The sequence below is a fragment of the Vigna umbellata genome, chromosome 6 (genome assembly GCF_029865625.1).
Source record: "Vigna umbellata cultivar VRB3 chromosome 6, Vumbellata_1.0, whole genome shotgun sequence".
Classification (NCBI taxonomy): Eukaryota; Viridiplantae; Streptophyta; class Magnoliopsida; order Fabales; family Fabaceae; genus Vigna; species Vigna umbellata.
In genome coordinates, this window is record NC_142170.1 from 14,496,960 (window position 1) to 14,522,857 (window position 25,898).

At 31.1% G+C, this 25,898-nt stretch overlaps 3 protein-coding genes across 4 annotated transcripts; 2 read left to right on the top strand and 1 right to left on the bottom strand.

Moving 5' to 3' along the window:
* Positions 1-114: 114 nt before the first annotated feature.
* On the top strand, positions 115-2,131 carry LOC124844512 (uncharacterized). Of its 2 annotated transcripts, none has more exons than XM_088092451.1 (4): positions 115-233; positions 517-1,014; positions 1,399-1,584; positions 1,702-2,131. In XM_088092451.1, the coding sequence occupies exons 2-4, from the start codon at positions 550-552 to the stop codon at positions 1,966-1,968; spliced, it is 918 nt and encodes a 305-aa protein (XP_087948577.1). In that variant the 5' UTR covers positions 115-233; positions 517-549; the 3' UTR covers positions 1,969-2,131. The 2 variants fall into 2 exon arrangements, with proteins under 2 accessions (XP_087948577.1, XP_047177421.1); XM_047321465.2 differs by lacking the exon at positions 115-233 and adding an exon at positions 240-391.
* A 1,031-nt stretch (positions 2,132-3,162) lies between these two features.
* Positions 3,163-10,502, top strand: LOC124844502 (protein disulfide isomerase-like 1-6). Its single transcript, XM_047321452.2, has 12 exons — positions 3,163-3,875; positions 4,380-4,509; positions 4,737-4,902; positions 5,531-5,649; positions 8,314-8,394; positions 8,487-8,576; positions 8,676-8,747; positions 8,837-8,905; positions 9,194-9,274; positions 9,420-9,554; positions 9,738-9,791; positions 9,880-10,502. The coding sequence occupies exons 1-12, from the start codon at positions 3,397-3,399 to the stop codon at positions 9,967-9,969; spliced, it is 1,566 nt and encodes a 521-aa protein (XP_047177408.1). The 5' UTR covers positions 3,163-3,396; the 3' UTR covers positions 9,970-10,502.
* Positions 10,503-12,946: 2,444 nt separating this feature from the next.
* Positions 12,947-17,406, bottom strand: LOC124844507 (sulfite exporter TauE/SafE family protein 3-like). The gene is made up of 12 exons (XM_047321458.2): positions 16,839-17,406; positions 16,599-16,758; positions 14,979-15,179; positions 14,818-14,882; positions 14,691-14,718; positions 14,490-14,590; positions 14,266-14,352; positions 14,106-14,156; positions 13,772-13,993; positions 13,591-13,684; positions 13,335-13,475; positions 12,947-13,235 (listed from the first exon to the last, which is right to left on the bottom strand). Exons 1-12 carry the CDS (start codon positions 17,049-17,051, stop codon positions 13,150-13,152), a joined length of 1,449 nt encoding a protein of 482 aa, XP_047177414.1. The 5' UTR covers positions 17,052-17,406; the 3' UTR covers positions 12,947-13,149.
* Positions 17,407-25,898: the final 8,492 nt, after the last annotated feature.

Sequence of the window (25,898 nt, forward strand, 5' to 3'; positions counted from 1 at the left end):
CACGTTGCAGCATAGAGAAACAAGAGAGGACCCATAATATAATTAGACAATTGTCCTACTCCTATAATTGAAGCTTCAAGAATTATTTTTTCAGAAGTGGCTCTGCCCCACAGAGAAAAAAGACAACATAAGAAACTGTTGTTTTCTAATTTAAACACTCAGAAAAAAATTATAAATAAAAACACGCTGCCGACACTTATTCCCGACCCTGCTGAATTTGTGCAGCCAGTGAGGTTTGGTTCCGAGCCTTCGAACTCTATTATCCGTTGCTCTTATTTATCCTTCAAGCCTAAGCACTTGTTCTGCATTCACCACACCTTCTTTTCTTTCCTTCCATGCAAGCAAAAAAACACTCTTTTTTACAGTGAAAGAAACCCGGCTGAATTGAGTTGTATGTGTCTTTTTTCATCATTTATCATGAGTTTTGAGTTTTGAGGTTTTGAGTTATATACGTAGAAATTCAGTGACACAAATTGTCTGGTTTTTTACCATATTTGACACACACAGTTATATCAGGTGTTCCTGTATTGTATAGTGGTTCAGATTTTCATGATGTTGTCTGCAAAATCTGAATCGGATATCACAAGTTTAGCTCCTTCTTCACCTTCGAGGTCTCCAAAGCGTCCTGTGTACTATGTGCAAAGTCCTTCGAGGGATTCTCACGATGGAGACAAGTCATCTTCAATGCAGGCTACTCCAATATCAAACAGTCCAATGGAGTCTCCTTCACACCCTTCGTTTGGGCGTCACTCTAGGAACTCTTCTGCGAGCCGTTTTTCAGGGATTTTCAGGTCATCTTCTGGAAGGAAAGGTAGCAGGAAGAGAAATGATAAGGGGTGGCCTGAGTGTGATGTGATTTTGGAAGAAGGTTCTTATCATGAGTTTGATGACAAGGGTTTCACAAGACGCTTCCAAGCACTGATTGCCGTGTTTACCTTTGTGGTTGTTTTCACTGTGTTTTGCTTGATCATCTGGGGTGCCAGCAGACCTTATAAAGCAGAAATTAATGTCAAGGTAAGAATTTCTTTCATCAGTATTAAAGGAGGGAATTTATCACTGGTGTTGGTTCTTGATTCCTCCAACCATACACATAGTTTGTTGTCTGAACCTGTCATCAACTCTGTTTTATTTCAAATTAGAACATGCATTAGTGTAGAAAAGAGATTATGATGGATAAAATGAACATGTTATAATAGCATGTGTTCTGGCATAATAGTTTTGAGAGTTATTATAAAAAGTCTTACTACTAAATTTAACCTATTATGATGTATTTTCTATTTATTAAAATGTATCTGCATGAAAAAACAAAAAAAGTTATGAGTGATGGGATGCTCATTACATATCATTGAAGTAGTTGGTAATCGCAGGCTATAGTTGTTGACATATGTGTTCTTGCAGAGTTTGACGGTGCACAATATGTACATTGGAGAGGGTTCAGACTTCACAGGTGTGATCACAAAAATGATGACAGTAAATGTCACTTTGCGCATGAGCATCTATAACCCTGCTACGTTTTTTGGAATTCATGTGCACTCCACACCCATCAATCTTGTCTTCTCAGACATCACAGTTGCCACAGGCCAAGTAAGAATTATCTCATCACTTCTTTCTTCTGCTGGTCCTCTGACACAAATTTATGCTACTGACAGTAAAAATTCAAAATTTATCAAGTAACATACTAAGATATCTAACTTGTTGCAGCTGAAGAAATACTATCAGCCAAGAAAAAGTCACCGAATTGTATCAGTGAACGTAGAGGGTGCAAAGGTTCCTCTCTATGGTGCTGGATCCACCATAGCCGGTGTTGACGTTCCACTCACATTGAACTTTGAAATCCGATCACGTGGCAATGTGGTTGGTAAACTGGTGAAGACAAAGCACCATAAGCAAATCACTTGCTCCTTGGTCATCAACTCTTCCGGATCAAAACCTATCAAATTCAAAAGGAATTCATGCACCTACGAATGATGAATGTTCATTTTCATACAGTTGTAATCTGTTTTGAAACTGTACCTTAAAATTGCATAATCTGTGGTCTGTGCCTGGCTTCAGATTAGAAGGTTCGTTTGGTTTGCAAGAGATGTAATATATGCAGTTGAAAAAATACTTTACATACAACCATTGCCCTGAATCCCTTCTGTAGTTTACTGTCATGAGCATTGTGCCATAAATGCATGTAAATTTGAATATGCATATGCATAAAATGAACATACAATTCGCCAGTTCATTACAGGGGAAATTGAGAAATCATCTTTAGAGAAAGCAAAAGTGAAATTGCGAAATTGTAGATTGATGTACCATGTTTAGGCATTTATATGGTACAGATCATTTGAACAGAGTTAATTTGTTAACATTGGATAAGATTTAACACAACAATGATCTTAATTAACGAGACAGCAACAGCAAAAAGGTTTTTTCTGGTTATCTTTGTGGGATGCATGCAAGTTAAAACTTGCTGTGCTTTTGATCTCGCATAAAGAGCTTTTAATTTTATTTGGCTGTAAATGTAAATTGTGAAACTGGTCATTAATGATATTTCCAAGAAGATACTCAAACACAGTGGGAAAATTATAAGAAAATTTTAACCACATTTTTATTTTATTTAATGATATTTTTTTTATATAAAAATATCTTAACTTTGGTTAATGTCTGATTTTTTATTTATAAAAAAATATTTCAAGAAGAACATTAGAAAATTAATAAAATTTAATGGAGCTAATTGATTTCCAAAATTTGTCTGAATTATTTTTTTTTCCTCATAAAAGTCAGTGATAGTTTGTAGAGATTATTACCCTGCGTCACCAAAATAAAGCCTTTTGATAAACAGGATGAATATATTTATCATTATCTTTAGCATTTAATACAAATATAGCTGTCTGAAAACCTAAAATTTATGTAAAAACTTTATTCTATAAACTTATATTTTTATGCTTTTTTGCATGTATATGTTACTCTAATAGTTAATTATAAGAAACACTTCTAATTCAAGAACCTGTACGCACCATTTTCATCCAAAGTTTTTTTTTTTTTAATTTTCAACAAACTGATTAACTTTTTTTTTTTATTGATTGGTAAATATAAGAGAGGAAATTCTCCTGCTAATGAAAATCTGAAATTTTTATCCTTGTAGGAAAAAAAAAACACTTTTTTTCTCTATGGTCAAGGATAGTGGCAGGCTTGGAGTTTCCTGAAATCTTGTTAACATGGTGGCCCTGAAATTAAGGCGCATCTATAGTTTGTCACTGTGCCCTTCTAAGCGATTCTCCGCAGCGTTTTATTTCACAGTTCAGACACATCTTCACTGATGTGCATTGTGCTACTTTTACCAATTTCCTAAACCTTTCAGAAGCCCCATCAGATCTTGATCCCCAACCAATTCTACCATAGGCAAAAAACATGTGTACGAGGAAACCCGCCTTAAGATTCATCCTCGTCCTTCTCTCCCTTCTCCTCGTACTGAAGTTTAACGTTGCAACAGAGATTGAGGATGAGTTGGAGGAGCTGTTAGCAGTGGACGAGGAAGTAGAGCGTGAAGCCGATGGGGGTGGCGATAAGTTATCAGAAGCAGAGGTTTTAAGCAAAGCCCAAAGAATCGTTATTGAGCTCAACAACGACAACACAGAGAGGGTTGTTAATGGGAACGAGTTTGTTCTGGTTCTGGGGTATGCTCCTTGGTGTCCAAGGAGTGCTGAGCTCATGCCCCATTTTGCTGAGGCTGCAACTTCTCTGAGGGAATTGAGAATCCCTATTGTTATGGCCAAGATTGATGCTGACAGGTATCCAAAGCCTGCATCTTTCCTTGGTGTGAAAGGCTTCCCCACTTTGCTTCTCTTTGTCAATGGCACCTCTCAGCCATACTCTGGTGGTTTTACTGCGTAAGATGCTCTAACTTTTCTCACTTATAATCGGCTTCTCCGATATGTTTCCAATACTGATTCTACACTTCATTGACTTGTATTGGTGAAGGATTCAAACCTTTAAAAAAGGTTATGAAAATCTAATACTGCTTACATGATACTTAGAAAACATGTACAATGTAGATACATATAAACCTTGTCCCTTAATGAAACTTATCGAAATTGTCCTCTCTGTATGACTTCAAGAAAGGAATGAGATTTACCGGACTATTAAAGAAGCAAGTTACGATGGTACTGATTTATAATCTATGTTTTTAATAGTGTACAGGAACTATGTTCTTAATTTGGATTTGCTAAACTGCAATTATATATTTACTATGTTTTAAGAGTTTCTGTTCATAGCTGGATACTATATACATTTAAAATAATCGTATCCCCGTATCGGATACATGTATTGTATGTCTGTGTGTGCTGTTTTGGCTTTAAATGTTTATTGACTTATTTTTTTCCATGTGCTTTCAGGGATGATATAGTGATATGGACACGAAAAAAGACTGGTACTCCTGTTATTCGGATAAGTTCAGAGGTAGAAGCAGAGCAGTTTTTGAGGAAGTATCAAAAGTTTGTCCTTGGTCAGTTTGATAAATTTGAGGTAAGTGAAATTATAATGTAAGGTATGCTGGGGTTATCATACTTGATTTTCCATATTGACGCAAAGTTCGAACGAGTGAGAGTTGTGGAGTTGATCAATCAATTAACGTAATATTTTGTGCTGCAGATTATTTTTTGTTAATGAATTCTCCTGTTGATAAAAAAACATTTACGTTACCCTTGGATTTGGTGGTGTGGTATTATAGCATACTTTTTTACATATCGCAGGGACCTGATTATGAGGAGTTTGTGAGTGCTGCAAAGTCTGATAATGAAATCCAATTTGTTGAAGTGAATCAGGTAGAACTTGCCAAAGTTCTTTATCCAGCTATCAAACCTACAGGTCGTTTTCTTGGGATTGTTAAGAGTGAACCAGAAAGATACACTGCATATGGTGAGTCTGTTTTTGGTTTGTAACTTTCTAGCCATATGTTGGATGCGCTCTAATATTTCCTCATTAAAATATAAAGTAAAACAGATAGTGGTATTAATTGGTAATACGGGTGTCACTAAAAGTGGCTATAGCTCAGTATGTGAATTCTGTACTTGTTGCAAATTAATATAGTAAAACTAGGTATAGGATTAATCTCCCTTGTATCTAAAACACACATAGAGTAATATATTTATAATGAAGAATAATACAAGTATATATGACAACAAAACATAAATATGGTAAATAGAAGATATTGTTAAAAAACAATATCTACCAATATCAAACAATAGCAAAAGTCTATGTTTTCCTAATTAACATAAAACACAATATATCTAACAAGAACCATGCAAAAAGATTAATAAACTAGAATCTCCTGGCTTTTCTATTAACAAGAGCTGGGTATTCTATATACATATCAGATTTATATAATTTAAGCAGTTAAAATTTGGTGGAACCGCATTATGGGCTTGTTTATGTATGACATGATTTTTTCCCTCTTACCTTTGTCTGTTTTCAAGCTCATCAAATGGTGAGGAGTGAGGAGTGAGGACTTACTAAGGCAACTTGCAAAACTTTCCTGATTGTGCAGATGGAGCTTTCACGGTGAATAAGATACTGGAGTTTGTAGACTACAACAAGTTTCCATTAGTTACTACGCTGACTGAAATGAATTCTATCAGAGTCTATGCCAGCCCTGTCAAGCTTCAGGTCAGTATTATATCCATATTTAATCTATAATAGATATTCTTTTGACTTGAAACTCATCTTGTACTTAGAAATAAGGGCCATTGGAGTGGATCTAGACCACGGTGTTGGAATAAACTTAAATTTAGGAGTTATCAGATAATTATTGAGAGTGGTAGTGGTTATTGCATTGGGAGAGGAAGAGTTAGGGAGTTACTATGTTATGTTTTGTAGTCATTATAATATTTGATTTGTAATAATTGGAGACATTATGGTGTATAGATGAAAGGCCTAATGTAAATTTTATAAATTGTAAGGCTTATGTGAAATGAAAATACACTAGAAGCATATTCAGAAATATTTAACTGAGTGTCATTTTCTAACAAATTGACATCAAAGTTGAGAGAGCCTAAGTGTTCAAGTGAAAAAGAGAGTATTTTAGAAAGAGAGTGAGAGATGACCAACCTAGCAAACAGTGTCTCCCTGCCTCAATTAACAAAGAAAGTCAACTTTGGTAATTGGAATGTGCATATAAGAGCCCTTCTTGGATCCCAAGATGTGTGGGATGTAGTTCAAAATGGATATGAAGAATCAGCAGAAAATGAGTAGATGGTTGCGCAGGTTGTTGCATTGAAACAATCGCGTGTGAAGGATCAATCAGCTCTATACATACTGTACCGAGTTGTGGACGAATCTGGCTTTGAGAAATAGGGAACGCTAAATCTTCAAGAGAAGGGTGGCAGATTCTAGAGAAAGTATACAAAGGCGATAACCGTGCTAGGCAAGTCAGACTTCAAACTCTTAGAGGCGAGTTTGAAAGCTTGAGAATGGAGGAAAGAGAACGAGTGATCGAGTATATATCTTGGGTGGAGGCGGTAGCGAATCAACTTGGCAAAAACGGAGAGGAGTTTCCTGCCAACTGGATTGTGGAAAAGGTCTTAAAGTCGTTGACTAAGTACTTTAAGAGTATAATATGTGCCTTTGAGGAGTCCAAGGATTTGACATTACTCTCGATTGAAGAGCTTGTCGGGTCCTTAGAGGCACACGAGCAGCGGAGAAGGACGATGTTTGAGCCACTTTATCAAGCACTTCAGGCCAAGCTCGACATGAAGGGAGGAGCTCGAAACACTCAAGGCCAAGGTGGTATTGGAGAAAGCTGCCAAGGATGAGGAAGTCGTGTCCAAAGTGATTATGAAGACGACAAGGAGCAAACCAGTTTGCAGAACTGGCATGGCCATGGACAAAGGAGAGACCGAGGAGGTCGGTCAAGTAATTATGATGTTGAATGTTTTAAGTGTGGCAAGCATGACCAGTATGCAAATAAGTGCAGATCGGTCAAATGTTATTGTTGTGGTAAGGTCGGTCATATAGCAAAATATTGTCAGGATGAGAGAAAGGAGGAGACAAATCTCCTTACTGAAGAAGCTGATGAAGAAATAGGAATTTTAATGGTGACAAGAAGCCTAGACTCCGATCTGCAGAGTTGGAGATTGATGTTGAGCTGCATTCGGATAGTGAAATGTCAAGAAGACCAGGTGTCGAGCTGAGACCGAGTTGTATGATGATGAGATCAGAGGCAGAATTGTGTTCAAACTAAAGATCATATGTCGAGCACAAGGACAACTCGGCAAGTTTGCCAAACAGCAAGGAGAGCTCGACCACATTGCCGAGTAGAAAGGAGAGCTCGACAAGATTGCCGAGTAGTGTAGTGAACTCGGCAAAACAGCCGAGCAGTGCAAGGAACTCGGCCAAGTAGCGACTATCATGGGGAGGTCAGGCAAACAACTAAGTAGCGCAGAGAGGTTCTATTAAAGCTCGAAAGAATTGATGGAAATCTCGGACAGCCTGGAAAGGTGCTTGAAGAGCACGCAGAGCTTGGTAGAATGTGAGACCAACCCAGTTTTCTTGGTGGTGTTTCTACATAGCTTGGTGGAGAATGTGGGTAGCACGGTAGAGTATGAGACAAGTGCGATCAACTTGATAGGATGCATTGAGATCTCGAATAGGTCAAAAAGGAAAGTGGAGAGCTTGGTTGATCATGAGATAAAGGTGAAAAAGTTAGTGGATAGTGTGGATAGTGCTAATGAATGTTTTGGATGAACAATGACTAGATTTTGATTATTTGACATCATGAATGGTTTAACTTTTAATTACTAGGTATAAATTACTATTTGAGTACGTGAGACCAATAAAAATAACTCAGACAATCACTCTAGCAAGTCTAAATTGTTTATCAAAATCACAGTCTCTTTGATTTTCCATGTGTTGATCACTTGGTGACCACCTTGATGATTGATAGTTGATACTTGAAACAAATGTGAGCGTATATGTAAAGGAAATGGATGTCTTTTTCAGAACTAATTAAGTAGTACTTCTTTTTGTACAAAAGTATTCCGGAAAATCTGAACAACAAAAGAACTAGGCTGTGGTTGTGCTCATCCCATTTGATTTTCAATAACAGTAGTTTGGTTAAAAGACTAAAAGACCTTTCAGAAACTAAGCCACTAACAGACTTACTAAAGTTTTTCCAACTGCACCCTAACAAGCGGGCCTTCTTTGTTGTCAATCAATAATAAATTTAACTCATCACTGGTTGTACGGACTGTTCCTTGTTAATTTAATTCTTAATGTTTTTGTTCAAGGTTGCTAATTACTAATAACCAAGATTAATTGTTTACTTTTTTCTAGGTTTTGGTCTTTGCAAACAGTGATGACTTCAAGATTCTTCTTGATCCTCTTCAAGATGTTGCAAGAACATTCAAGTCAAAGGTGATTAGTTACTTTGGCCTACATGTGGGGCTTTAAAACCATTTTCCTGCGTTTTTTAGAACTTCTGGTCTAATTCTTTTGTTTAAATGCAGATCATGTTTATACATGTTGCTATTGATGATGAGAACCTTGCAAAGCCCTTCTTAACATTGTTCGGTCTTGAAGAATCAAAAAATCCTGTGGTTAGTTCATTAGTTAGTAACAATGATATTTACGGATTGTTTTATCAGTTTAAATAATCTTGGCTACTGATGTGATTTACTTCTTTGTTTGCCAAATAGGTCGCTGCATTTAATAATGGAATGAGCTCAAAATATTTGTTGGAATCAAAACCAACACAAAGCAATATTGAAGTACTATCTGCTCTTCTGTTTATGTAAATTATTCTTTTAGTGATCACCTACAAAAGGAGACTAATTAATGTTAAAATGGAATTCTGCAGAACTTCTGTAATAATCTTCTGCAAGGTTCTTTGTCACCTTACTTCAAGTCACAACCAGTTCCAGATAACGTGAGTACCGTTTAAACTTTTCGCATAATTTTCTTATACGTGTAAGGTGTCTTACTAACTTTAGTTTCAAACAATTCAAGATATTAGCTGCTGTCTGTCATATGTGGTACTTTAGTTCTTTCAGATTAAATTGAATACATAAAATATTTCAGATTCATTCCGAGGGATATATAGTTTGCTCTATGATTATAATAATATAATAGAAACACCATAAGAAGTTATTTATTTTAGTCCTGAAACTTATTTCAATGTCTTGTTAATTAATTATCTCGGCATTGGAAATTGCAGACTGAAGCAAGTGTCCATGTTATTGTTGGGAAGACATTTGACGATGAAATCTTGAGCAGCAAGAAGGATGTGCTCTTGGAGGTTTGCAAAGTTTTATCCCTTCTACATTATGTCATTTTCTCCAACTTCATTAGTTTGCTTGAGGATTTGTTTTTTCCTCCAAAAGGAAGATTGTATTATTAACTACTTCGTGGATTTTCGCTCATGAGTTGTGACTGAAAAACAGGTGTTTACACCTTGGTGTATCAACTGTGAGGCCACTAGCAAGCAAGTAGAGAAATTGGCAAAGCACTACAAAGGATCAAGTAATCTAATGTTTGCAAGGATAGATGCTTCAGCGAACGAACATCCAAACCTGCAAGTAAGCGTCATGGAAAAGCTTTGTTGTCTCTACTTTTCATGGCAGAACACGCTCTCTCACAGAATCTTTTGTGAAAATATAAGATCCTGGGGTCTTATCAAGGACAAATGGTTTCTCCATATTGACCACTAACATGATGAAAGTTTATGTACTGAAAATGCATTTTACCTTAATTTTTTGCAGGTAAATGACTACCCCACACTCCTGCTTTACAGAGCAGATGATAAGGCAAATCCGGTAAGTACTTCTCTGCACTCTGATTTCGGTGATAGAATTTCTGTTTATATAGTTGCCACTTTATATATCCAAACATTTTCTTATGCAGATCAAACTTTCTACAAAATCTGGTTTGAAAGAATTGGCTGCATCCATCAACAAATATCTAAAAGTGAAGAATGTCAAAGATGAGTTATAGAACACAAAAAAGTTCTGGGAGAAAAACATTCAACCATCAGAAAGTAAACAAACATTATATAGAAAGAAACAAGTATAATTGTTGCCTTGGGAAAGCATTTTCTAATTGGTATTCTTTCCCTTAGCTTTTTGCTGCACCAAATATAAGTCACTTTATTATTTGAATTAGCTCACTGCTAGATCATGAAAAGCTAGGCATATTATCAGTACGTGATGAACTAGAGAACATGACATGTATCAAAGTTTTTGTTGTCCGAAAAAAGGATTATTCAGCTCAAAGTGTTGAACAAGTGCATGTGCTTGTGTCCCTGCTTTCCCGTTTCACAGACCTCGGTCATAGTTTGCAGCAGTAGTTGGTTGGTGAAAATGAAAAAGGTCTAAGAGCTAGCCTGGCATGTCAATAATAGTGCTAGAGTTTTAATCTCATGGATATGCATAGTTCAGTTTCCATCGTATCATTTTCCACCAAACATTTTGCCATGAAATACTGAGTAGCAAGGTATAGTTATCAATCAAACCAGGACTTCACATTTATTTCCGTTGTTTCCAAAAGCATTATGCTTTGAACAATTTGATACGTGTTTGATGTTGACCATGAATGAGTGCAATGACCCTAACCTTCTGCCATGGACTGGCAACAATAAATGTTATTGCTTCTTTTTCAGGGAAAAAAATTGATTAAATGGTACATTCTTGGATAAGCACGAGTAGTGAGGAGAGAGACAAAACATGTTTGAAACTGGGTATATACCGACAATGTATATAAGTTTGTTTATTTTTTATTGTAACTATCTTAAAAATATTTAGAAAATAGTATATGTTTATCTTATTGACAATAGTATCAAAACGGGCATTGACATGCCCATTAAACTCAATTTATAATAATCAAAACACATTAGTGACACTCATTAAGAATTTGGTAACTAATTATTTGTTTAAATGCAGTCTCAAAATGTAACTTACAAATCTTTTCAAGATTAATACAATATATTTTTTCACCCTCACCAAAAGTTTTCATATTTATAACAGGTGAATATACTGGGAGCTTCTTTGGTTTTCTGGGGTACAAAATTCAATGTAGACAGAAATCATAGGTGTTATTCTAGTTATTGAACATTATTAATTGTTTAGTTATGAGCATGTTTGGTTGGAAAGTAACATGCTGATAAGTAAAGTTTTTTTTTTTCTATACAAATGATTCATAGGTCACTTCGACCTAAATTTCTGTTCACGACGAATTCTGAAGACGAATTAGAGAATTAAATCCTTTCCAAAGATTTGGAAGCAATGAAAAGAGTTTATTTGCGAGATATGTGATTTCTTTTATCATCGCTTATGTGTTCAGATTTAAAGGTATTTCACACCAAATATTTTTTCTACCCTCTTACAATTTCATAATATCATACTATAATCAATTTCAAATTAAAAGTATTCTATTTCATGTGAAAACAGTAATCTTGTAATCTAAAAACGTAACTAATATGTTTTAATTAATAATAAATAATAATAATTATACCACGGTTAAATTATATTCTTAAAAAATAATATTTAAAGAAAAAATAATAATTTTCTAAAAAAGTATTCTTTTATTTATTTTATTCTATTATTTAAAATTATTTTTATCAAAAAGTATTTTATTAATTTTGTTTAAAGTTATATTTATAAACTTTAAAGTATTTTTTATATTCAATTCACTAAATTACCATTTTTTTCTCCTTATAAACATTTTTACAATTAAATATAACATTAACAATTATCATTTTATATTACTTTAATAACTAGGATCATTTTGGTAATATTTAATTTTTACCAATTAAATAAAAAAAATTTATTTATCACATCAATCAAATCCTGGACTAATTCTCATAAATTTTACTTCCAAATTCACTCTCATTTATCTCCAAATCCACTCAAATAAACAACATCTAATTCACCATCAAATTCTCTCAAATTCATCGACTCACTCTCCTCCAAATCCTCTCCCCGAAGAGAACAAAGCCTTAGAAAAAGATAGAGAAAATGTATAGATATTTCTGAACAAATTGAATTTCCAGTTTTTCAAAGGTAATCATTGTATAAATAAACTCACTTATCTTGTATTAAAAAATAAGATTCACTATAATGTGTAATGTAAGATAGTTCTTTATTCTTTTATCATAAGTTTTAACTCCTATGTTTAGAGTTGCTTAATTATTTAATTAAAGTTTTCTTTTTTTTACATATATGGGTTTGATTTGCTCTTTCCATATTTTGTGTATTTATTTTATTTTCTTTTAATATTTTTCATGTAATGATAAATAAATAATAAATACTTTTTATATTTATTTTTTAAAAATATTTTCATTAATATAAATAATTTTATTAGGTCAACCAATTTATGTCTAACAAGAAGATATTATTAGTGAAAAATGGGCGATTACATATTTATAAATAATTGATTAAAATTTACGTTCGACTCTTCTCCTTAATAGTATGCGAACATAATGCGAATATTGTTGTTGATGTCGGCATTATTTTCAACATTTGTATAATCTCTATTGGTGCTTTAAGCTTATGGTAATTGCTATAGCGAAATAATTCAAGATTGGGCAACTCTATATAAAAACTTATAACTTATTTATTAATATATTTTTAAGTTATATTTATTTCAACAAAGTAATTTAATCCAATATATAAATAATGTGTGATATTTCAACTAGTATTTCCACATAAATACTTTTTTATAAACCATATATTTGTTCATGAAATATAGGCTCTATATAATTTCATCAACCCTTTTTAAATAGGGTCCTGGTCCAAAATAAATGCAAAACTACTTTTCATAACAGTCTTTAATAGATAATAAAAGTACACATTTATTATTTGTACAACTCTTGCGCGCATATCTTGATGTTTTAGACACATCTTTGAATTACATAGTGTAAATAATAAAAATTGTAATATTATAATTATTATAACTAGATAATTTAACCTGATAATGAAGAAAACACACTACATAATTTTCTTATGTGAGAACAAGATCCAAGATACTGGCATGTTTGAAATACAATTAAATGCTGAACTTCGTTGCTTAAAATTCTTGACAAAATTACCAAAACTAATACTTAGAAAAAAAGACTCGAATTGAGAAACAATTGAAAAATGTGAATTAAATGGTACAAATAGCCTGAATTTGGATGCTTTAGGCCGCGTATGTACAAAGGTTTTCAAAACCCATGTACTCTTGATGGTCAATTTTATTGATCATGTTTGCTATGCCCACACTACCTGCAATGATATAATCGAAGTAAACGACGAAACAACGTCAATAAAACATTGCAAAAATACGAGGTTTTAGGCATGAACAGAAATGGTAACGAGACTTGCCTAGTGATAGTGCACTGACAAAAATGGTGCCAGAGAGGATGAAAATGATGAGTGATGCTCTCCCTAAGAACGTAACCAGCCTTTTCACTAAAACTTGCCCAACAAAGGCCGCAAGAGTGGATACAGCCACAAAGTAAAGAGCTGCAAGAAGCCATCAGAGAGTGAATATTTGAAATTATATATATGATTTAAAACCAATAAGTTGTTTGTTGCTTAATTAGTTCTAAACTCATTATTAATCATTCACCATACTTACTATAAGGAATGGGAAACCGATTCAGAAGGTAGTATTCTACCACTGACATAGATGCAGAAAATGTCATGGCAAAAGTAGCTGTAGCACTTGACACCTGCATAGAACACAAAATAACCACTAACAACGTTGTCCAGAAATCTCAATCAACTGTACTCTGTTGTAGAAGGATGCAAGGTGGTACCTGAGGAGGGATTCCTAACTCAAGAAAAAGAGGTCCCAATATGAAACCTCCACCAAGACCAAGCAAGCCACCAACCATTCCCGCACATACGCCACAGGCAGAATACATAATTAACTGGTGTGGTCGCCATTGTGTTTGTTTATCTCCTTTCGACGCTATCACTGTCTTCCCTTTGTATAAACGTATGGCCTGAAAGGATGTCACTCCTAATGCCACAGGGACCTGCAAAAAAACTAAGAAATATGATCACTATCATGTTTTTCCATGCAGAGTTAATTCGAACCAAAAGCAACTTTGTTGCAGTTCATGTCGTGTGGAAATGATATTTATGCACCTGTAATATATTAAGTATCCAGTACTGGATTGAACAAGTTGTTGTGTGACTCTGTTTGAAAACAAAGAAAGCCATGGTTTAATCACTATTCCGCGTATACACATACAACAAAGAAAGTAAGAAAACGAAAATGAAAATTGCTGATCAAACAGATACCAACTTTTCCAATCTCGCATGCAAGTATAACGACCCAGACAGTGAAAAGTATTCCAAGCGCTTTCCAGCGAATATTGCCAACAAGAGATATCTGCATGGCGGGCAGTCACATGTGTCATTCCCATAAATAATAGATTTGTCAGCAGAAGCTGCTTACTGACAGAGTTTAGTGACCAAAACCACTTTTTTATATGATGTTATGTTTTATTTTTAATTCATCAGTCTGACCTTTTGGTTGGGTTTTTCAGGAGCTGTATGATTACTTCCGTTTGGAGCTGTTGGGCCTCCTGGCAGAGGCTCATATGCAACCTCCTCAGTTCTTTCAGTGCCTAATTAGGATGTGGAATATATCACATGACAGTTTTGGAAACCAACAACAACTGAACTTAATACAAACATCTAGGATACACTTTTCACTGACCTACTTACCATTTAATTGTGACTGTCTAGCAGATTCCTGGAATTACAACCGGAGATGCATTAAAAGGATGTAAGAAAACAAAACACAAATATATTAGCAATTCCACATGAAAGATTTCTCAAAAATTTGAAGCACCTTCTTGATAATGGTTTCTTTTTTCCATGTCTCGATTCCCTTTAGCAATGCCTTGGTTGCAATTCCTGTTTTGCACACGCACAGATAAGCTTCGTCAAAAGAACGGCAGCGAAATAAGTGAGAAAAAAATGATGAAAAGTTGAGTTCTTAATGGTTCTTGCCTATGAAAATAATAATTAGCAAGATTGTGATCATCCAATCAGCAAAAATAACATTGAAGACAACTCCAATGCTGATTCCAAGCACCAGCACTGGTTGGAAAAGAAGTGCCAAGTCGTAATCAATGACTGGCATGTCAAGTGTTGGGTGCTTTTGCTTCAAATTGTAGAAAACTGTCGATGCGGCTCCACCAGTAATCATACCTTCATATCAAACCATCACCCATTAATTCAAATCTCATCTCACAGAAAAAATTCTCAACAAAAGCTTCCTACTTTTCCAAGCACTCACCACCCAATATTCATTCATTTTCATCTAACCAATAAAATAAAGAAATCAGTTTGAAAAATATACCGGTTGTTCAATATATTCGCGAAATTGTTCTTCAATGAAATTCATGTTTTGCCACTTTTCAACAAAGATACAAAAATTGTTTTTATATAAAATATGATATGAATTGTTTATGAATAAAATAACTAAAAACATTTATATTGTAAAGTTTTTTAATTAGGGTTAGAAAGTGTCAGAGTAAAAGTAGTATGAAGATGAATTAGAATAATGAATTTTATGAAATTTTTTCCGACGGTGGCCAATTGGTAGCTATGGTGAAGAATCATGATTGAAGCCATGAAAGTTCCGAACCTTTTGTTCACCTTTTATTATTAAATGAAATGCTCAGCGCACAACTCGTTGTTTTAAATATTAATGTATAAAAGAGAAACATACCCAATATAACGAAGACAGAGATAAAATAAATAAATTAAAGCAAAAATAATAGATATACCTAATCATATAAAATATTGTATTCTTTCTCACACTAGTTGAATTGAAAAGCTTAAATTATAGTAAATCCGAATTAATTTAATTATAAATTTATATATGCAGGAAATAAATATGCTGATTAATACAAAAAAATTTGCCTTAAAAGTTAATCTGGCGACGCGTAAAAATAAAATGTTTATTTTAAGTATTTTATCTTAATAGAAGTTATTTTACGCAGAGCGCTTTGTTACTATAGAAAGGTCTAAAATATAATAATATAATTAAAAACTAAATTTCCAAGTACTTAAAAACATGGTTTGGATAACAAGACGAAAGATAAATTGTCTTTATTCCAACTTCAACCTCAATCGAATCCAATCCAACTTAAACAAAACTATTGAATAATAATAACAGCAAAGAATTAAAATATTCAATGTATTTCATTATTTTATCAATTAAATTTATATTTGTGAAATACTTAAATATTCAATTCTCTAAATATGAAATTATATAACCTGTTTTAAAAAAATATATACTAAAAAACATTTTAAAATTACAAAAATTGAGATGGAGAAAAAAAATAATATATTATAGCCCAATCAAAACTATTCAATTTAACAAAAAAAATTATAAGAAAGATCAAATCCAATCCCATATTTTTTCTAAATTTTATTATGAAATTGTTAAAACCTATCACAGTACATCTTGTTTTTGTTTTTCAAACACCAGTTTATACACAGAAAACGTTGTGCCAGAGATTCTTTTATCTGAAACAATTTGCTCTAGCAGCAGTTCAGAGAAAGAGAGAGAGAGAGAGAGAGAGAGAGAGAGAGAGAGAGAGAGAGATCTGTAATGCTTACATTTGGATATTGCAGTAGCTGATTTTGGATCGAATCCGATGATGAGGGAAAGCATGGTGACAAATATGCCACCTCCACCAACACCTCCGACAGTTCCGAATGCAGATCCTAAGAACCCTATTATCGTCCCTGTTACTATTCTCCATCCAAATTCTACGTCCTGCAAATTAAACCACACATCATCGTACAATACTTATGACAAGAAACAGAGACAAGAGTTTCGGGGAGTGAGTATATTACTGGCCAAGTGTGTTGGTATCCTGATCCAGCTGAGCTCCACAAAAAGTTCACAACTTTAGAAAGAAAAGCAGGACTCTCCGTTGTCTCAACCACGGTGGGATTGGTGGTTTCATTTGGGTTTTGACGAACAGAAAGAGAAAGAGAGGGTGAGACAAAAAGAAGAAACAGGGTAAAAATCACTCCAACAACTTGTTTTGATCCATTCACAGCCATGTTGTGTGTGTTTTTGCTCAGCAAAGGCAAGACCGAACCTTGCTAAATAGAAAGTTGAACAAACCCAAAGAAGGCAAAGCTTAGTTAGAACGCTAGTTACTCTTCCTGCAAGGAACAATCATCAGGCACATGTGTGGTAGGTAAAGAAGTGATGAGAACCAAGTGATCTGAGAACTGAGAATGGAGTCCGAGAAAAAAAACCACTTTTGCCTGAGACAAGTAATAATTGTTCAAGACAAAATTTCTGACATAGCACACGGCAGTTTTAAAACTACGACACTGCTGTGCCTTTTAATTAGACGAATAGCACCGTTCATGTGCAGAACGATTCTCCCAGCACTCGTCTGTTTTATTCTTACACTTCCAAAATTTCTTTTTTATCTTCTTTTTATTAAGAATCACCATTTTCGAAAATAGATTATAACAAATTAATTATTCATTAAATTTAAATTTAAAAACAAAATTTAATAAAGTTTTTCCCTCTCATACTACCTTTTGACTCTCTTTTTTGTTATTTCATACACATACAATACAACTCGGTTCTCCTTATAAAACCCTCACCTTTCTAATTAAACTTTTTTCTGACCAAAACTAGTGTTTTTCAAACCAAAACAACCACTTATCAACTATATTAAAAACTTGTCTGCCACTTGTCCTTCTTCTTTTCATTATTTCTTTTTACATTTTTTCCGTTTTGATTTTTCTCTTTCTCTCCTTTCCGTTCCACCTGAACTTATGGAATATTCAAGTAGGCACCGTTTTAAGTTATATCTTAAAATGCTGAGTCAGGAATGAGTTGGATTAAAGACTTTTTCTTCCATTTTTGCAACTTGAGTCTTATAATATCACCAAATACATAATGGCTACAACCAAACCAAAGGAATAAAATAAGACATACAACATCAATTTACATACACATAAAATACTTTTATTGATAAGAGATCTTTTTGAAGTGATATTTAGTAAGAAGTTTGATACCAAAAACAAATCCATAAAATCTTAGTCCAAAACGAAAAATATATATATGTTGAACTTTCCTACCATTTACACTATCTTATAAAAGTCATTATGAAATAGAATGAGTTCTATTAATATTGTTGTAATTTTTTTTAATTATGTTAAACAAGAGACTTCTACCATATTTTTTAATGTTTGAATTGTTCATACAAGAAATCTTACATATTTATAATATAAAACTTTACTGAGTTTCTTTATTTGTGTTTAACGTGTGATTTTTAATTTATATTTAGATTTTTAAAGATTCTTTTGGAAGTATGAATTAAATTTTATTACGATTTTTTATCAAATAGAGATATCCTACCTAAATATGATTTGTTTCTATAAAAAAAAAAACTGACAGCTCTTTAAACATAAAACTTTAAAACTTAATCTCTATCAATATTTGTTTTCTTGTATATCATTTATAGACTCGATTCTATTTAATATACTTTCAAATTATATTTAAATTTATAATAAATATATAACACATATAATTAACTCAGCTCCGAGTTTGTGAGAATATAGATTATACTCGTTTTGTAAGATGGGAAGAAACACAAACGGAAAAAAGAAAGTTGAAAATTAACAAAAGGGGTTTGCTTGATCCAAAAAAGTATATTTTTTATTTAATACTTTTTAAATATAATTGATATGGTAATATAATTTTATATGTAGCTAGTTAGTGTATATGTAAAAATTAAGACGAAGAGATAGATGGAGAATGATAAGAAGTAAGATAAAAAATCTAAAATGAAATTTTCCAACTAAGTTTCTTACTTAGAACAATTAAGTTTGAAATTTTTTACTTAGTTAGTGTATACAGCTTATTTCTTACTTAGAACAATTAAGTTTGAAATTTTTTAAGGTTCTTTCCCTTTTACTTATAGAGGAAACTGGAACTTTGTAAATGATTGGCGTAAAGTACAATCTGGAAGTAAATTATTTCAATGTTAAAACTATGAAAAATTAGATGATGTTTTCTTTGAAAATTAATTCACGTACCGAATCTTACAACAATTTATGCCCACAGTTATTCAATTTTATGTAATAAAATAAAAATTTAATTTGCTACAATTAATAAATATTTCATTATTCAATATTAATATTTTGTACTCTTTTGGAGTGTAGGTTAAGGTGCTTAGTTCAATTTCAAAAAAAAGTTATCTAAGGTTTGAAAGTTATCATGAAATTTAAGTTATCTCATAACTGTTTGTTTAAACCATTCAAATGTATTTGTAGAAGAGATTTCAATACCAAAGACAACTCAGTTAATCATATTTTACTTCTGTGTTAGTTAGTATTAAGGTTAATTGTTTTAATTCTGGACCAAACGGTTTACTTTTCTAATCGTCCATTCTTGATAGTGATTAATTCATAAATTCATATGAAGATTAATCGTTAAACCTATGACTAAACAAACCTTTATACTTATATGTACTTTTTAATCATAAATTAGTGAAAATATCAAGTTTAATTTTAGTAACAAATAATTCAAAAGATATATTTAAATGATTTTTATTGTGACGATAATGAAAAAAATATTAGCACTGAATTTGACATTATTGCAAAATTAAACACAAATAAAATATTTATCCTAAAAAATAACATTTTATTAAATACTGAGTTCTTAAGTCTATAAACACGTTTGATGCAAAAAACGAAAGACGTTTTCATATTTGAAATTATTAATTTAATTATTTTTCTTTAAATTTTAACTTCTTAATATATTCACATTTTCTTTTTGTAATAAAGTGTTTTTTTTTTCTTTATGCATCTAATTTGAAGAGAGTTTTTGGCCCACAAATTAACTGCGCATGTTGGATCCAATGACTTATACGCTTTTGTAGAGCGACTTAACCGATTATATATAAATGCAGTATCTCATAACACAACGCCTACACCAACCAACAATACCTTATGGTGTGACCAATCCGTATCTACAACAATAATTAATTTTATTCTTTTTAAATCTCATGCACTTATTGATATAAGTTATACATCCAATTTTCTCTTATTTAAAATAATAAAATATAAATAATGTATGAAACTAATGAATTTGAATATATTTATCGGCACAACTTTTTATAGTTTCAAAAATTTTATATCTTTTCAATTCATTGTTTTTTATTTGTTTAAATATGTGAAGTTTATATAAATGACAGTGTCGGTCGCATGAAGGTGATAAGTACTTTTTCCTATTATTAAAAATATATTGAATAATTTGTATTTACATAAGTACTACAATCGATAACTTTTTAATTGCTATAATTAATAATAGTGAGGTAATATAACAATTTTTTATTCAAAATATATTTATTTAAATTAATAAAAATCACTTCGAACGTGTGTGAATAAGATAACGAAGTCGTTACACAACGTAAAAATGGAAAAGAAAAGAAAAACATGTTATATGACCCGCGTGGAACGGAACACCTTAAAAGCCAGAAAGCGAAGTTTCAAGCTATTTTTTACCATTAAAAAAATATTTATTGGAAAAAGAAATATTTGAATTATATCATTCTCACAGTTGAAAGTGAATAATGATACTTTAATAATATTTTTTTAACAATATTTTAATATCATTTACGTATCATTATGTGATTAGTCTAAAATTACTTTATAATTAATAATAATAATCATAAATATTAATATGGATCAATCACATAATAACACGTAGATGGTATTAAAATAAATATAGAGTTAACATTTACAATTAAATGCTTACCATTAATTCTTTCTTTTCAAAAACAAATTTTATATTCCACAGATTATTAAAAGATATGGTCATTTTCTCGTTTACTTTCATCTTTACATCTCCTATTTTTTTAATCTGTCATTCAAATACTTAAAATTTTATAGTAATTTTCAATAGATATGTTAAAAATATTAAATTAGTAGTATGTGACATAATTAGGTATTATTTATCCAATTATTGGTACGGTGTCAGTATATAAATACTATATAAATACTGTATAAGTATACTGATTTGAAAAGTTAATTATTTGACAATATAAAGAAAGAATGTGGCAGACAATAGATGACTTACCCTTTGGGAACATGTGGGGAAAGAGTATATTCATTTGTCAATTTTTTATGAGAATCGTAGTGGTTAGGAGTATGAATCTCAGTATCTGAGTATCGTAGATTTGTTAAAATAATTAAATCGGTTTAATTAGTCATAGAAATCGATTTCACGTGTTTCTGTAAGTGGGTAATTCGAATTTTGTCTGATACGCGTGTATCGTAGTACAGTCACCTAAAAGTTTAGAATCTGTCACTGTTTGCTCTCTGTAGATGCACAACAATTAATAAACACGGAAAAATTCGTTAGATATAATTATTGATTTAAAATATCATTTTACTTCTTTCATAACATATCTCAATTTATATTTAATGATTAATTTCTATTAAAAATTCACGTCAATTAGTTAATTTAAAATATATAAACTTTACCTATAAACTAGATTGAATTGACTTTAAAATTTACTTACATGATATAGGAACTGTTAATTAAATTTGTATTGATTAGATATATTATTTTACATTGCGATCATACCATATATTTAATCTCGCATAATATATATATATATATATATATATATATATATATATATATATAAACATAATTTTGTGAGATTAAATTAGATTTAAAATTATTTCTTTAAAATTTACATCTTATAATTTTTTGTAGACAAATAAGACTTCAAAAGGATTGGTTAAAATAAAATAACATTTATTTGCTAATTTTTTAACTTAAAAAAAAATAGAAGTGGCTTGACAAAAATTTATTTTAAATTCGTTATCTCATCGTGTATGTATATTCGTTGAAAAAACTTAGTCAAGTAAACAATTTGACATATTATATTTTTTTAAAAGAATATACTATTGTGTGTATTATTTGTATGTGACCCCAATATAATGCTATATAACAATAGTAGTGGTTCATTTTGTGGTCACAATTCATTAGACAGTGTTCGTTATTTTTGTGGTGCAGAAGATGAACTGAACCTTTATGTATTTTTTTACAAGGAAAAAAAAAACTTAAAAAAAAACAGGTATATTTAATGTCAATAATTTGTTATAAAATTGTATCATTCTTATTTATTCCTCTCACTTGTATGTGGTAGAAATCTCTCACTGAATACATTTTTATGTGTAAAACATTTCTAATTAAATATTTAAATGTGAAACTTCCAAACAGGTTCCTCTCTCTTACAAGCCCTACTACTAAACTTAAGGAAAACGTTTTGGCAGTTAAAGAAAAAAGTGATGTATAAAACTCACAAGTTATTTTCATACGAGTATAATATGAATTTTGTATAAAAGCATTCATAATAAGAGTTGTACGTTAAAATGAAGGATAATATAAAAAGGATACTTGAAAATACTTTTATTCAGAAAAAATATTTTAAATTACAGATCTTATAAATTTATTATTTTAAGATTTAAAATTAAAAACGATATTATTCTTTTTATTTGGATGGAATTGATTTCTAAGTAATGTTGTCTCGTTTCCGTCAACAGAACAGCGATGAATTGTGTATATAATAAGAGTGTTTGTGATAATCGAGAATGAGACGAGTGAGGATTAACTCACTCCACTGTTAGAAAGACAAGACAGTGTACTTTTAATTGACTGTTTATATTTCATACTTTAAGTTGAGCTGAAGTGCCGTGCACGTGGGATGTGTTTGGATTGAATTCTTCAACTTTTCATTTGCTTGCTTGCTTCCTGTCTTTTTTTTCACTTATAAAATTGTAGAGTGTAAAAATGGTTTTCTCAATGGACCAACAATAGTTAAGTGCTAAAAGGAACAAAATTTCACATTTCATTCACAAATAATTCAATTTGATTCATAAATCTTGTAATTAAAATTACAAGTTGTTATGTATGACCAGGAAGTTGCACCACTAAAGAAAGAGTCAATCACATATGTTTAAATTCTCAAATTTGGGTGAGACAAAAAAAAGTTATTTAGTTGGATATGGTTAGAAGTCGAACGGATAGTTCTAGTAACAAAATACTTCTTAATAGACATTGCAAATTAAGATTAAAAGTAAGTATTAATTAGTGAGTAATTGACTCAGATTGTGATTTTACTAATCTTAAGATTTATAAATAGAGGTTAAAGATAAGAGGTAGGTGATTGCATTAATTATGAATTTAAAATTTTACTATGATTTGTCTGGATTAATTATTGACTTAAGCAAAACATAGGAGTAGCTCTGACAATTATCCAAAAACAATTAATTTTGCTTCGCATGAATATGTCAGAATCGCTGCCTATAAGAAAAAACAACTGCTGTCATTTCTCCTCACTGTACTAGTGAATGTGTTATGTGAAATTACTCAGCCCTACGTTTGAAACAAAAATGAATCTAAATCTCATATTGAATAAAAATAAAAAGTTAAATATTACGTAAAAGTAAAATTTTATTAATTTATTATGTTAAAATTTTAAATAATAAGTGATACCGATCTTCCATTATCAGAATTATGTTGATTTATATATCAAAATTTATCATGGTTGAAAATTGAAATATGAGTATAAATTTCACGTTAAATAAAAATAAAATACAGTACAAAGTGAAAATTTATTAGTTTATTATTTTAAGATTTTGAATAGAAAATAAAGTGAAATTATTAAATTCAGATCTCATGATATATATTTCTGATAAATCTACTCTTCTATTCTGCTATGTACTTTTGTACAATCTTCTTAATGGTGAGACTTATTTTGTTTGTTATGAGCTTAGGAAAAAAGTTGAGTGGATGAGGGTTAGATACAAAGTAGTTAGTTATTATGGAAGCTCATTGCATATTCTTCTGCTTTTATATATCCCTGCAATGGACCTAAACTTACAAGCAATATTAAAGTTGCTCAAACGTCCCTATCGTCCCACAATTCAATTTGCATCTATCCAAAATAAATAAACATAAATGTCCACCATTCACCCAAACACGCCTTATTTATCGGAGTAGGTGCTCACATTTCGTGCAATTGTCAAAACATTAATAAATAAATATTTTATACGTAGACAATATAAATTTAACACATAAAAAATGGTTTTCTTTTAACCATTAGGAGAAATTTAACATTCAAATCATTAATTCAGTGTGTTTTAAAAAAATATTATAATTTAACATAAGTTATGCACAATTTCAGTACCAAAAATCCGTATCAACACGATATTATTTCACTGTAATAAAGATAAAATCGTATCATGTTGACCGAACTTATTTATAATGAAATGGTGTCATGTTGACATATTTTTTTTTATTAAAATCGTGTCGTGTTTGTATTATTTATCTTAAGTTGTATTTTTCTTTTAATTTACACCATATTGATAATTTCAGTGTGTTAAATTATCCTAAATTAAATAAAAAAACTCATAAAAGATATTATAACTTAATTATTTTTAATAAAACAAAAAAAATCTCATATATACAAATTTTAAGTATAACATAAAAAAAATTATTTTTGTTAAATGATAGCAACTCATAACAAACATTTTTATATAAGAGAATTGCGTTATCATACACACTCACTTATCGAAAGTTGAAAGAAAAATATATAATCTTATGCATTCGTCACTTGATTTTTCTTGTCTGTCTTTTTGTTAAAATATAAAATCAAATTGCATATTATTTTTTATTAACTGATTGATTTTTTTTTTAAGAAAAATGTAAAATTTAATGATAAATAAGCTGATATGTAGATGGGAGAAAAGTAGGAAAACTTATGATGGAGAGAAAAGGAGGAAAAGCGGCAAGATAGTGGTACAGTAGATGCAGTACAGTAGACCGACAGCACGTGATGCACGCCACATTTCACACCTCTACAACTACCAATGTTTTTTATGCTAATTTATCTCGTGGCAAATATTCATTTACGTAAAATAAAAATAAAAGTATCTATGCCGACTTCTTTTTAACAATAAAAAATAAGAAATATTTTTTAAAAAAAAATTTCTCTTGCTTTTTATATAATAATACGTCTTTTAATATTTAAATTTATTTGTAAAAGCGTGAAAAGTTTAAAAATAGCTGCATGTTTTGTTCAGATTGGCTTTTTTAAATAAATATAGCAGTGGGCCAAGTTACACATTGGATTGGATGCATGGCCCATTACCATGACCCAGGGCCCAATCGTAGAAAGCTTCTTCCCTTTGGATGTTTGACTTGGAAGTCTCCTCCCCGCAATAATATTCTTATAATCCCTCGTGCTTTGCTGCAAAAATGAGACCATTGTTAGGGAATATTCATTGAATCTAATTTCTCCAATCATAGCTTTTAAACATTACTTTACAGAATTTTTAATAGAATAAAATAAAACATTTTAAATGGCTAAGATCACATAATGAAAAGCAACTTTACTTTATTGTTTGATTTATTAGTTCATTATTGAATTCATGTCACTTAATTGGATTATGATATCTGGCATCGGCCAATCAAAGTTTTCAATAAGATATACAATTATGTAATTCTATCATCCCATCCCACTACTTAAACATCCATTTTTCAATTTTTAAAAAATTAATATTAATGATTTTTTTACTTGACACAAGTTAACGGATCACATTAAAATTATTTATTTATCTTAAGGTGATTAAGCTGTATAATAATTATTCATCTTAAAACTTACATAAATTAATTATAAATAGTTTATATTCACATAAAATATTATTTTTAATTATTGGCATTTGATTTAAAGTTATTGACAAATAACTTAAAGATATAACATAAATCTGTCTATTGTGGAACGAGATGGATGAAATATCAATTTCAATAGATACTAATAACATTTTTTTATTACGATAATATCTTGTATTATTATAGTCAAAGAT